Below are 13,353 nucleotides of genomic sequence, written 5' to 3' on the forward strand. Positions count from 1 at the left end.
TGGCCATTATTTTCCGGACAACCTAATAGAAAGCCATAAAACGAGACAATTAAAAAAATAAATGATTCTTGGTTTATTGAAACTTTTGGGTAGTTTATTTGTCACAAATGTTCCCCTGACTAAATCCACATAAAAGACTGAAAATTTGTCAAATGTAGGTGTATTTTTAAATATTATTCTAAAGACATTTAAATTGTGTTTTATGATTCAAAAATTAATTACTAACATTTTCCCAATTATTTTTCATATTTAAACTTATATTTTAATGAATCTTTGTAAAATTAGATTCTTTTTTACTATTTATGAACTTATTATTATTATTATTATTATTATTATTATTTATTTATTTATTTATTTCAGCTAAATCACCCCTCCAAACTAAGAGATTCAACCCTTTTAGGCGATTTCATATTAACATCCTGAAAAACTTGGTAGAAAGAAAAACAAAAAAAAAAAATCAATTATTTAAGAATTTAGGAGGGAGACTCTGCGTCACATATTAATTTAACGTAAAATGAGTTTCATTTCTGAGACATTGTAGCATTTTAGAGCAGTTAACCAAAATGTATTAGTTTTTTCTTTTCATGGGCTTGTGTATGTTAGGCGGGGGGACACTGGTTCAGCTTTTCTTTGGACATTGTTATTTTCTATATTTTATTAAGTGATTATTATTATGTTTATTTTTTGTCGCACTCAACATTACTTAGTAAATAATTTTTAACAAAAAAATGTCCGAAAATTAAAGAAAATACTGAGGTAGATACAGTTTTAAAACGAGCCTCCAAAAGAAAATAAGTTTGTATATTTTTAAGTACTGCACGTTCCACTGAAAAAGCAACAACGTAAATAAATTAAACAAATAAATAAATAATATGCAGCAGCAGAAAAAAGACAACAAAATAAATATAGAAAATACAAAATAAAATACAAACCATGTAAAAAAGAACAAAAATAAAAAAAAATCTAACAAGTTCAACCATATACTAATAACCTAAAACACGCTATAGATCTAAATCCCCCCCCTCCTTAAATTTGCTGCAAGACTCCACACAGCCATTTAATCCATTCCTTTCGTTCCACCCGGCATGCTCTGAATCAAACTGTAGCATCCACCATTTGAAAAGGGGAATTTTTTCCCGAAATATAATGGATATTGTCACAGACACAACAAGTAAGACATTTATACTTAATACAACTGAATAAATATATGTATATATAGACATATATGTGTTTACTTATCGATTTGTAAATCGCCACTTGTTTTCATCTTCTCTCATCAACACTGACTATATCCCATTCCTCGTATTGTGATAGCCTTCTAAATCTTTACTATATATATATATATATATATATATATATATATATATATATATATATTGGAGTCTCTGGATACATCTACATTTTGTGAAGATGTAAAAATATAAATAAAGCAAATTATCTATATCTATAGATTTAAATTTGTTTCTCGCTCTCATTGATATTAAACGCCTACTTTTTTTATTTAAAAATTATTAAAAGAAACATCTTTATATACTCAGTAATGAATATGCAAGCAACTTCATAAAGTTTAATTAATTTGCATATTCCTTTGAAAAACGAGCATTTATTAATTATTTATTCATTTTTTTTATTGTTTCTTATTAAATGATTGGTTTCATTTCACTATTAGGCTGAATTCTTTTTTTGCATACTTTCTACATGCATAGAATTTAACATAAAAACGTTCTAGCACATGGAAATGTTATATATATGTATATATATGTATGTATATATATATATGTGTGTGTGTGTGAAGTGACCTTTCTCGGTGTGTGAAAAGTTTCTACCAAACTCCTTTTTGAATATTTGTTCTACAGAGTTGAAATCATATATATAGGCTATTTGTACCCATAATACACTTTCAAATTGGTTTTTAGATGGTAAAATAGCTGCTAAAGGGTCAAAATTGAAAAAAAAAATGTTGACCATAACCTGGTATAATTTGATTATCCCTGCTTTTTTTGCTGCACATGCCCTAATTAAAAGTTATAGGTTAAAACAATGTTATTTCTTGCAGTTTTTGTATGCGTATGAATTTAGGTCATCCATTAATCGATAAGGCTAGAGAGCTATATGTTTTAGTTTTGAATCTAGCTGTTGGCACACAAGTTATTTTTTTTACTTTTAAAATCACTACTATATATTAGGTACAATATAATAATTAATAGAAAATTGGCTCTGTAATAATAAATACAAAATCTGCATAAATTAAAATATAATATTTAAGCGTATTTTATGACTGGCAACGGCTAGTGTATATATAATTTATGTATTGTCTCTGGATACATATACATTTTGTGAAAACCTGTGTGAACCTTGACAGTTGGATTAAACTCCTGTCAATAATTAAGAACGTGGTTTATTTAGACCTAGATTAATGGTCAACAAAGGTAAAAACTGAAGAAGAACAAACACATAATGTTTTTAAATATAATTCTATTTACTTCTACAAGTGCCATCTTTGTTTTGTAATTTTACTTATCCCTTCAGCTGTTTTCTTTTTATCTTGTTAGCAGTGTTAACGGTGTTTCACCATTTCGATTTTATCAGATCAGCTTTCCTTCGTTACTTACAAATGCACATCTCAGTAATACTCCACTGAAAAACAACTGCAAAACTTCAAATCTATCTATAAATATAAAAGCGAAAATGTATGTGTGTATGAGTGTTCGCCTTTTCTGTATGTCTACGAAAGGCTTTTTTCAGAGAAGCGGTTGGTCGGTTCACAACTTTTTAAAACTTTTTATATCACATGTAAATCGTAATATCTCAGAGTTAAAAGCGAAGCTCGCCTGTCTATTTAATTTGCTCGACTTCGGGAAGATAAATATTCAACATTTGTCGCTCGCCGCATGTGGGCTAGTCTTTTTCCTATAACATCTTGGGAAAATAAAAATAAAAAAAAGCGTTTCCGCAGTAAATGAAATACTATCCCGCAGTCAAACTTGACCTCATTAAGTCATTAAAACGTGCACCTGCCAAATCCAAGTAATTAAATAAATTCAAACGTGTTTTCGTTAGCATCTTGCGGTAGCCAAATGGTTAAAACCGTTACACTCTTTTTTTTTTCACACTTTAATTTCCAACTTTGCCTCAACAGTTTGGGTTCGATCCTCATACTTACCTACCAAAACATTTTTTTATTTCACCCCCCTCCCCCCGAGTTTTCACACACGCCTCCAAACACCCGGGCAACGCAGGGTACCCCTCGCTAGTATATATATAAAAGCGAAAATGTGTGTGTGTGCATTTTTCTGTATGTCTGCAAAAGGCTTTTGTCGTTGGGCTTCTCGGTCGGCTCACCCCTTCTTAAAACTTTTTATATCACGTCTAAATCATAATATCTGCGACTTAAGAACGGCGGTCACAGCTATCTTAAATTTGCCCGACTTTTACGAGCTATTTTCGAGATATTTTTCGATTGCCGCGTCTTCAAAATGCGAATGATGGGGCGGGGGAAACAGAAACTGGCTTGCAGTGCAAAACTAGTTCAAACATCACACGACTTAACTTTCTCGCACCTGTATATTTCACTTTATAAACGTTTACTTATAACGATTATCACTTTCTCTCGCCTCATAGCCGAGATGGCTAGGTCTCAGGTTTTTTTCCATTTCGTTTCCACCTTAGCGTCAAGCCTTCAGGGTTCAAGCCTACCTTCCTACTAAAACTTTATTTTTCTTTTACAACTCCAAACACCCGGCCAACATTTTTTTTTTTTTAATCTATCCCCTCCCAACACACACCTCCAAACACCCGGGCAATGCCAGGTACCCCCCCTCCGCTAGTCTATATATATAAAAGCGAAAATGTATGCATGTATGTGTGTGCACTTTTTCTGTATGTCCTCAAAAAGCTTTTTTCCAGGGGGTGCTTGATGGGGTCACTCATTCTTAAAACTTTTTATATGCTGTCTAAATGATAATATGTACGAGTTAACAACAGGGGTCGCACGTGTATTTAATTTGACCAACTTTTAAATGCTATTTTTTTCAGATTTTTAGATCGCTGCGTGTTTCTTTCGCTTTTCAGTATAAAAAGTGAAACTGGTTCGAATCGGTAGTTCCCTGGCCCACGGCGGATGGTCTCCGGAAAGTGACGTAAACATTTGGTCAATGTCAGCTTTTCACCATCATATCAGACACTTGCTTTCATCTGGACACTCCCCTAATAAACGGGGGAGCTGGTTTTCCCCAAAGGGTAAAGACAAACAAACCGCTCACAGAAAATGTTAATCCACGACTTCTATTTGACCTCATTAAGTGCAGGCACCTGTCAATTCTCTTTTGACGTAACACTTGACGACTTCGGGCGCGCACCTGTCAATTTGATTCTTACTTAAATAAATTCAAACATCTTTCAGTAACTCATTCTGGCTGGCCGATTTTATTTTCAAACTTCGCCTCAGGGCTTCGGGTTCGATCCCCCCCCCCCCCAGGCAACGCCGGGTACCCCCGCTAGTATATATATAAAAGCGAAAATGTTTGTGTGTGCATTTTCGTGTATGTCCGAGAAAGGCTTTTTTCCGGGTGTCGCTTCTTCTTAAAACTTTTTATATCACATCTAAATCATAATATGTATGAGTTAACAACCGGGGTCGCCTGTCTATTTAATTTGTAAGATTCGTGCTATTTCGCTCTGTCGCCTGTTTGTTTGGCTTTTTAGTATAAATACAGTGAAACTAAATTCAAACGGTTCGTGTTCTCAGCTTTCGCACAGAAACGTCCAGAAAGCAATCAGCTTTTGATCAATGTGGAGTTTCTCCTTATATCAGACAATTGCTATTCAATTTGGACAATCCCCTTTAAATGGGGAGCTGCTTCCCCCCCCCCCCCATCATCTTGGGGAAGCGAAAACTGCCCCGCATTGAAACAAAGTAAACAAACCCCAAAAAGCTGTCCCGCATTAAATAAAATACTGCCACGTCATCGTAACGCTCCTGCGATGACCTCATTTAGCAGCTATCTGTCAATCAAACCTATTTCACTCACTTTATAACCCTTAACACGCTAACTAATTTCTCTCACTCATGGCTGAGATGGTTAAGTGGTTGGCTTTTGTTTCCACCTCTGCGTCAAGGCTTCGGGGTTCAATCCTACTAAAACTTTTTTTTTTTTAACACACACATCTCCAAACACCTGGGCAACGCCGGGTATCCCCTGCTAGTTTGATATAAAAAGCAAAATGTGTGTGTGTGTGTTTGTATGTCTGCCAAATTCTTCCGACAAGTGCGTCGGAACCTGACCCAACCGGCATCGTTTTCAATCTTGATCCTTCGGACGACAAATATCGAAAAATTGGCCAAAAACATTAAATCCTTCACCCTGAACTGGCCAGTTTTATACAAGGAGGGGTCGGTTTTTGCATCACCATTTTTTTTTTAAGTTCGCTTTTCTTTTCGATTGACTTCACTTAATTTTGACGTTCACAACTTCCAATCGGGCCATGGACGCAACAGCAAAGATGTCAGGTCTTTTTTTTATTTTTCTTCGTGTTACGGGTTCGAACCTGCCTGCCTACTACCAATTTTTTTTTTCTAATTTTGTTTGGATTTTTTTTTTACTTGGCACATCCAAGCAATGCCGGATTATTTAAAAAAAAATTTTTTTTATGTGATTTTTTCCATTTGCTTTTTCTTTCTCTTTGCCCTCCCCTCCCCACTCAATATCCTTATTACACCGCCTCCACACACCCAGGCAACGCTGGGTACCCTCACTAGTCTTAACTAAAACTCCAATTATATCCTCATGATTCATGAGCTTTTCAGGCAGGAAATGCCCAAACTTCACAATCTCTATTTGTCACTTAAATCAACACCTACAAATATACGTACCATAAAAATGCTTGATTACATTTCATAAGTTTTCTTTTTTTTTTTTCTTTAGGAACATGGCTTTGAGGATCAAATTTTGAACCTTGCTTTATTAGGTCAACCAGAAGACATGATTGAGGCAGCACGCTATTTTGAGCAAAAACCTGGAATGGAAGGAAATGCTGTTATGCTGTATAATAAGGTAACATAATTTTATCTGGGGATTCGTAAAAACAAAAAAAAACTTTTATGGAAGTTGCTTCAAACAAGGCATAAAGCCACTGGATGTATGTCATCATCATCATCATCGTTATCTTTGGTTTTAACCTCTGTTTTACATGCTAACGGTTTTGAGAAATTGACTTCCAAAGAAATCTATCTTTTTAAAGGCTCGGTCTTTATCCATCTTTCTTTCAGGTCCATTTTTATCATTTCCTCCCATGTTTTCCGTAATCTTGTCCTTTCAACTGAATCAGCTACCTCAACTTTTCTAATTAATTTGCCAAAAAAAAAATCAACTGTTTCAGTCGTGATTAGGAAAAAAAGTGGCAGAAATTTATACAGAAAATACAGTGACTTAGCATTTCTCCAATTTTTCTTGAATGCTTGCATCATTGGCACATTTGCTACAACTCCATGATAAAAGTTTCTTTCCAAGAAATGCCTGTTTGTAGAACTCTGTACCGCAGGTAGCTGACTGGTGACTACAACACAGTTTTCAAATCCAATGTAAACAATCCACTGTGAAAAATTTCCCCCACTCTTTATCTGTGCCTAAATGAAAACGGTGATTCCATGAACAAAGCTTCTTTCTTAGAACTGCACGCCTGTGGAACTCTGTTCCATCTGCCTGCTTCCCACCTGACTACAACTTGAATGTCTTTAAGTCCAACATTAACAAATTCCTAATGAACCGCCCTCTTAAGTAAACACTTCATTAAATCTCCACACTAATGTACTGTACTTGCAATAACCCTTATCCCTGAGTGGCTTCTGGGCCTTGATAAGTGGTGACCACCGTGTAAAAAAAAAAAAAAGTTAACAAATTTACCAAATTTCCATTACTAACGATTTCTATATTGTCCAATTGTCTACTGTACACTCTTTAACTCTTATCCTCGAGTGGCCTCTTGGACTTGATAAGTGGTGATGCCTATGTAAAAAAAAAAAAAAAAAAAAAAAAAAAAAGTGGTGACTTGATAAATCGTAACTCCCTTGTAGCAAAAAAAAAAAAAATCCTGGTAGTCCATTCCGAAATACATGCATCTTGAGTTAGAAAACCGCCTTCTTGGTTCAAACAAAATCTGCAATTCAACAAAATTCTAATTATAACTTTGTTTTGATAATTTTTTTAAAGGTAATATTTAATATTTCGGGGCCCGTGGCATAGTGGATAGAGACATTGAATCTCTACAGTTCCAGGTGAGAATTTTCTGAAAGTAGCGGTTTCAATCCTACTCAAAGCCAGAGAGAGGCTTACTTGGCCAAAAACGTGGTTAGACGACAACTATGGATGGCAGTAATTTCTGAGAATGCGGTTAGGAGATCCGTCGCGGTTACCACCTGATGAAGACCAGAGGAATAGTTGGCTGAAACGTCGTGAAACAACAACTAAGAAAGATGAGGATAATAGTCTGCAATAAATAAAAACTAATAAATAATACTCATCTCAATAGTGAATTCTAATTGAATAACAAAAATTATGTTTTTATAACAATTTGGTGCAATAAATAATTTCATGACATAACGATACAGTAATAATTAAATTAAATGTTCAAAATCCTATTTAATTTTAATAATTTTATGGCAAGGTAAATAATATTCAGAAGATAGAATGGGGAAAGAGAAGAGATATCTAATAAACATATAATGCAGAGTGTCTTCTAAAAAATGTGAAAATGTACTCACATTTTAACTGATGATAAAAATTTATGAAATGGAATAGCTTTAGATACAGAAGACAAATTTAATTGAAGACTCATGTTTGCAAATATTCAAATTGATGATAGCAGTTAAAGTGTGAGTACATTTTTTGAGACATTTTGATTAATTAATGTTTATGTTTATTAAATACGACTGGAATGGACACACGAATCACATGGAAATATTTCTTCATCGCATTCGCTGTTTTACTCTGTATTATTCGAAAGTGATTTTTAAGCATTTAATCTATTGAATAGAAAGTCATATCTGACTTTAAAATTCTTATCAAATCTTCATGTATTAAAAGACTGAAATTTTATAAATAGAGATTAAAACATTACCTTTAACAAAATTATCAAAACAAATTTATCATTAAAATTTTGAAACATTACTTTCACAAAATTATCAAAAAGTTATAATTATAATTTTGAAATATTACCTCAACAAAATTATCAAAACAAATTTATCATTAAAATTTTGAAATATTAGCTGAACAAATTTATCAAAACAAAGTTATAATTAGAATTTTGAAAGTTCTTGAATCTTTTTTTTAATTTTAAATTTGAAAATCAAACAAAAAACAGTCCAAACTCGCTGATAAGAGGTAAATTAAATTTTTATTTTTATAATTATCTTAAATTTTTTTTTTTGGGGGGGGGGGTATAAAACCTTTCTTCATAAACAATAAGAATGTCATGTCATCAAAACAAAAACAAATTTTTATTAGAGGTATCTATATACACCATTTCATTATAACAAGGGAACACAGCAACATCAAGTGTGCTTTTTTTTAAATGACTCTTTTTCATATTAGAAAAAGGTATATTCGCCTTTGGAACATAAGGAACTAATATTTGGGATCATACTTAACAGAGAACTGTGGAGAGTTGAGCAGCAAGATGTTTGTTCACATCACATTTAAACCTCAGCAGATTAGTACAGTCAGGGAATCAGGAAACTGGAAGAGATTTCCAAAGTCTAGCAATCTGAGGGAAGAAAAGAAAAGTGTTAATAAAAATTGGGGGGAGGGGATTATGGGTATTTATATTATTACAAGAGAACAAGGCAACATCAAGTGTATTTTTTGTTGTTGTTTTTATTTTCTGGGGAGTCACTGCTTATCAAGGCCACCTTAGAATAAGGTTAATGAGTGTTAGGTAGATGATTTGACAACACTATGATGATCAGTATTTGTGGAACTTGAGTAGAGATTAATTATTTAAGAGGACGACTCAACAGGAATTTATTTTCATTAAATTTAAAAACGACCAGCTGGGTATTGTGTTCCACAGATGTACAGTTTTAGGAAAGAAACTCTGCTCATAGAAATTCATAGTTTTAGGCACAGAGAGACAGTGAGGGAAATTGTTGTAGACAAATATTTGTTGCAAACATTTTAACTTTTCAAAGCTAACCCTTTTTTTAATGATATCATCTCTGAACAAAATTTTTACACTCAAAAAATTTTAAGACAAAAATAACAAATAAAAAAAAATATTTGCACATTATTAGTGGGTTTCAACAGCATTTTTCTTGATTTTCAAATTTAAAAGAAAGTTATATTTAAAAAGTTAATATGGTTTGCTTAAAGCATTGGCTAATGTGTATGTAAAGGAAATTTAAATTATGGAAGGCTATACAATGCAGAGGTGTAATGGATAGACACAAACACTGAAGCAAATTAAAATATATATAATGATAGAACAAGCTTTACCTTTATTAATACGATACTTATACATATATATATATATATATATATATATGTATATGTATATATATTTAAAAAAAACAAGCTCTTTCAATCTTTGACAGTCTATGGATACCCACAAATTTTTGTGGCAGGAGGTGCGCAATCTCCAACCACACCTCTCCTGAACCGACATTGTTAAATACAATGTGAAGTATACAGGACAACTGGAAACAAATACTGAGATAAGATGAACTAATGTAAAGTTTCTGATGATTTGTTTGGTTTATGCCATTCAATGAAACATGTGTAAGATGAAGGTATTGAAATAATATGGATGTGAATTAAGTGTATATTCCTGTGATTTTGAAATGTTTAATAAAGTTATATAGACTAGCATTTCAGCCCAGTGTTGCCCGGGTGTTTGGAGGTGTATGTTGAGCAAAAAAAAAAAAAAAAAAAGCGGTCAATTTTTTTAACTTTGACCCCTATTATGACCCCTTAAAATTTATTGTTTTGGGCTCAAATCAAGTTATTAAGTTAGATCCATGTCCAAGGAACCTATATCCAAAATTTCAAGTGTTTAGACCCAAAATTGTCGAAGGAGTTTGGTAGAGTTCTCAAAGGTCAAATCGTTGACCTTTGACCCCTTAACAGCCAAATTTCTGGCCGAAAACAGATTACAAAGATTTTCCCAAATTTCAGTACCCTGTATATCAAATTTTGAGTCTGTAGACGTATAATTGACAGTTATTGCATAGGAAAATGTACACACACACACACGTTCACTTTTATATATATGCATATATTTTTTAACTTATATTTCTATGCTAATTTGGTTCAATGAATAATTTAAATGAAACAATATTAATTAAATTTAGCTTTCAAAATCCTATATAAAAGAATAATAATAATGAAAAAAATAATATGAACAGTTAAAAAACAATTTTTTAAGTAAAATAAAAGTAAAAATATTCCTGCCCAATGCCAGGCAGGCACAACTAGTTCTAAATATTGGCATTGAAAAGACAAATTCAAATTCTTTCTTTCAATTTACTCTGCAACAAAAGAACTTAAAACTTTTCCATTGTTGGTTTCATTTCAGGCTGGTAATTTTTCAAAAGCTTTGGAATTGTCTTTTAGTAGCAAACAATTTGGTGCCTTGCAAACAATTTCAGCAGAACTTGACGAAAGAGCAGATCCGGAACTTTTGGAACGTTGTGCAGAATTCTTCCTGGAAAATGCCCAATATGACAAAGCGGTCGAACATTTGGCCATGGCAAAAAAGGTAAGAATGACAATAAAGTAGGGAAGGAGGGTGATTTCTTTTCTTTGTATTTCTCGTGTGAAGTGGGGGGGGGGGTGTTGATCTAAATTTATTCGAAAGTGCATACCTTACATGTCTCTCTATCTATGTATCTATCTACTCTTGCACTCATCTCCTCCAATTTCTCTCTTTTTATTTCTTTTATTCTTGTTTTTTTCTTCACTTAACTCCCTTGCTTAACTCTCACCCTTCTCAGCTTCACTCCACTCTCTCACTTGTCCTTGTGCTACCAGATCATGCTGTTTGAATATTGGCTTCCTGTACATTAAAATATTTTTGTTTTGTCCTCTAAACCTTTGCAAATCTTAACAGCAAAACAAAAACAAAAAGAACACCTTCTCCCACCCTATCCTTTTCTCCCTCTCCCACTTCCCTACTGGCTTCCTGACTTAAAACATAGCAAACATAAACATTATAACCCTTGCTACTTTGGGTTCTGGATATGACCTAAAACTATATCCGATGGTGAGGCCCCACCTTGCGGGCCTTAGGGAGTGTGGAGCCACCCTTTAATTGCCATTTCTCCCAGGTCCACTCTGACCCGGAGTGGTAGTACCTATTAGTGTTCCAACTATGGGTTAAATAGAATCTGACTTAAAAAAAAATATATATATATACTCCATTAAAAATCATTCCTTAAAATAATTAGATTCGGTATTAAATAACCTGAAAAAGGTTGATATGCCGTAAAACAAAACAACCAACCAACTTATTACTTTGCAAAGCTTAATCATGTGCTGCAGGAATGAAAATAACAGAATCTGCTACAAGACAGCCAAACCAAGCACGACGGATTAGTGATGTACGATATAGGGAACTTGAAACATAGAAGCATTCTACAAAGTTGCTGAATTCGGCATGAATAACCCGAAAGAGGTTGTGAAACAAAAAGACCAAACCAAACGTCATGAATAGTTGCTTGAGGATATGAAGAATTTGAAAAGAATAACTTTAATACAATAAATGGATTCTACATAAAATATTCTAAAAGCGTTGATGTGCTGTGGAGCAGGACAGCAAAGACAGGCACCTGCAAGGAATATCTGAGGTTATAAAAAACTTGAAACACAAAAATATTTACCAAAATGGCAGGTCCCAACATAAATAATTTAAAAATAGTTGATATGCTATCAAATAAAACAACCAAATCAAATATTATTTATGAATACATGAAGATATGAAAAACTCAAAAACAAAACCTTCTACAGATTATTTTCAGCCGAGTCAATAGGACATCAGAATATACCAATTCCTGCTGAAGCTAAGTCACTCAATTTGGCCACCTGTTGACCGTAGTTGGCTTGTTGCGCATTAAGGACAGGATCCTGATGATTGAGCAGAACATGTCTATGATATTATGATGATATGGTACTGCAACATACCACTTTGGCCATTACTAGGCTAGACGGGAGGTTCGACAGGCTTGGTCATGTCAAGCATTAATTCAAAAATACACCTATGCTCTCCACAGACAAAAACCAAACTGATTTAATAAACAGTGGCTGAAAGGTCAATCAAGCTGAGAGCAAGGCAAATAACAAGAGTAATAAAATATAGGAAAACCCCACACTTGGGTGGGTATAACTAAATATTATGAATGCTTGGAATCCTCCCCATGTTTGAGTATACCAGCCACATAGTCCTCAAGAACTGAGGTAAATGGGATTTATCCTCTCGTTTTTCTTCCTCTGGTGAGTGAGGAGCATGACTGATGAACCTTTTAATTTTATTATGAACAAAAAAAGAGAATCTGAGACAGACTCGGACAATAAAGATAAAGCCTTCCCACACTTCATTGTGCTGGAGGCTACTTCCCACATACCACTGACTAGAATGTTCCCTTCCTTATCCAAAAAACCATGTCAAGCAAAATAACGCCCAAAAATGTCAAAAAATTGAGAAACGTAACAATATTGGTAGGAGTACAAAATAAAAAAACAGGCTAAAATTTTATTACAATTACAAAAACTACACGAAACAAACATTAGATCATATCCACATCAAACTAATCCAAAGGAGTTGTAAGAAACCAAGAAATCTTGGTATGCATAACAGAAGAACCAAGAAGTCACAGATGTTAAAAGAATCATAATCAGGAAAGCTGTAGAGGTAACATACACAAATACCTACATATTAAAATTTAACTCTCCCCAAATACTAGACACAATCAATGAAGGTTATGAAAAAAACAAAACAAAGTAGAACAGATTCCAAACCCACTACAATGCTAGAAATACCAAATGTTTGGATATAACAAAGACAATACCAAAGAAATCAAACTTGTGGAAATTGCAGTCAAAAAGACTCGAATCACAAAGAAGAGAACTGTCCTAATGAAATCAAATGTACAAACTGTCTAGAAAATCACAACTCTCGTTCAATCAATTGCAAAATATACAAGCGAGAGAAAGAAATCTTGACAATAAAATACTGTAAAAACATAAGCTTCCAAGAAGCCCATAAAAAAGTAACAAATTTCACCAAAAACACAACAATAACCCAACAAGCAAACAAAATGTGCAACTACAATGGTCATCATCCAGAAACCCCAACATAGCAAAAGAA

General features: G+C 33.5%; 1 protein-coding gene across 4 annotated transcripts in view; it reads left to right on the forward strand.

Moving 5' to 3' along the window:
* The window catches only part of LOC145265396 (intraflagellar transport protein 140 homolog), a 159,238-nt gene that overhangs the window by 121,115 nt on the left and 24,770 nt on the right, over positions 1–13,353 (forward strand). For 3 of the 4 annotated variants that reach the window (XM_080121214.1, XM_080121215.1, XM_080121216.1), the window contains exons 26-27: positions 5,925–6,053; positions 10,567–10,749. In XM_080121214.1, the coding sequence (XP_079977340.1) occupies positions 5,925–6,053; positions 10,567–10,749 (312 nt within the window). The remainder of the gene's footprint in view (positions 1–5,924; positions 6,054–10,566; positions 10,750–13,353) is intronic. The other variant, XM_080121217.1, reaches the window with a different exon arrangement.

This window comes from Euprymna scolopes, chromosome 40 (assembly GCF_053919585.1).
Source record: "Euprymna scolopes isolate OS-2025 chromosome 40, ASM5391958v1, whole genome shotgun sequence".
In the NCBI taxonomy this organism is placed as follows: domain Eukaryota; kingdom Metazoa; phylum Mollusca; class Cephalopoda; order Sepiida; family Sepiolidae; genus Euprymna; species Euprymna scolopes.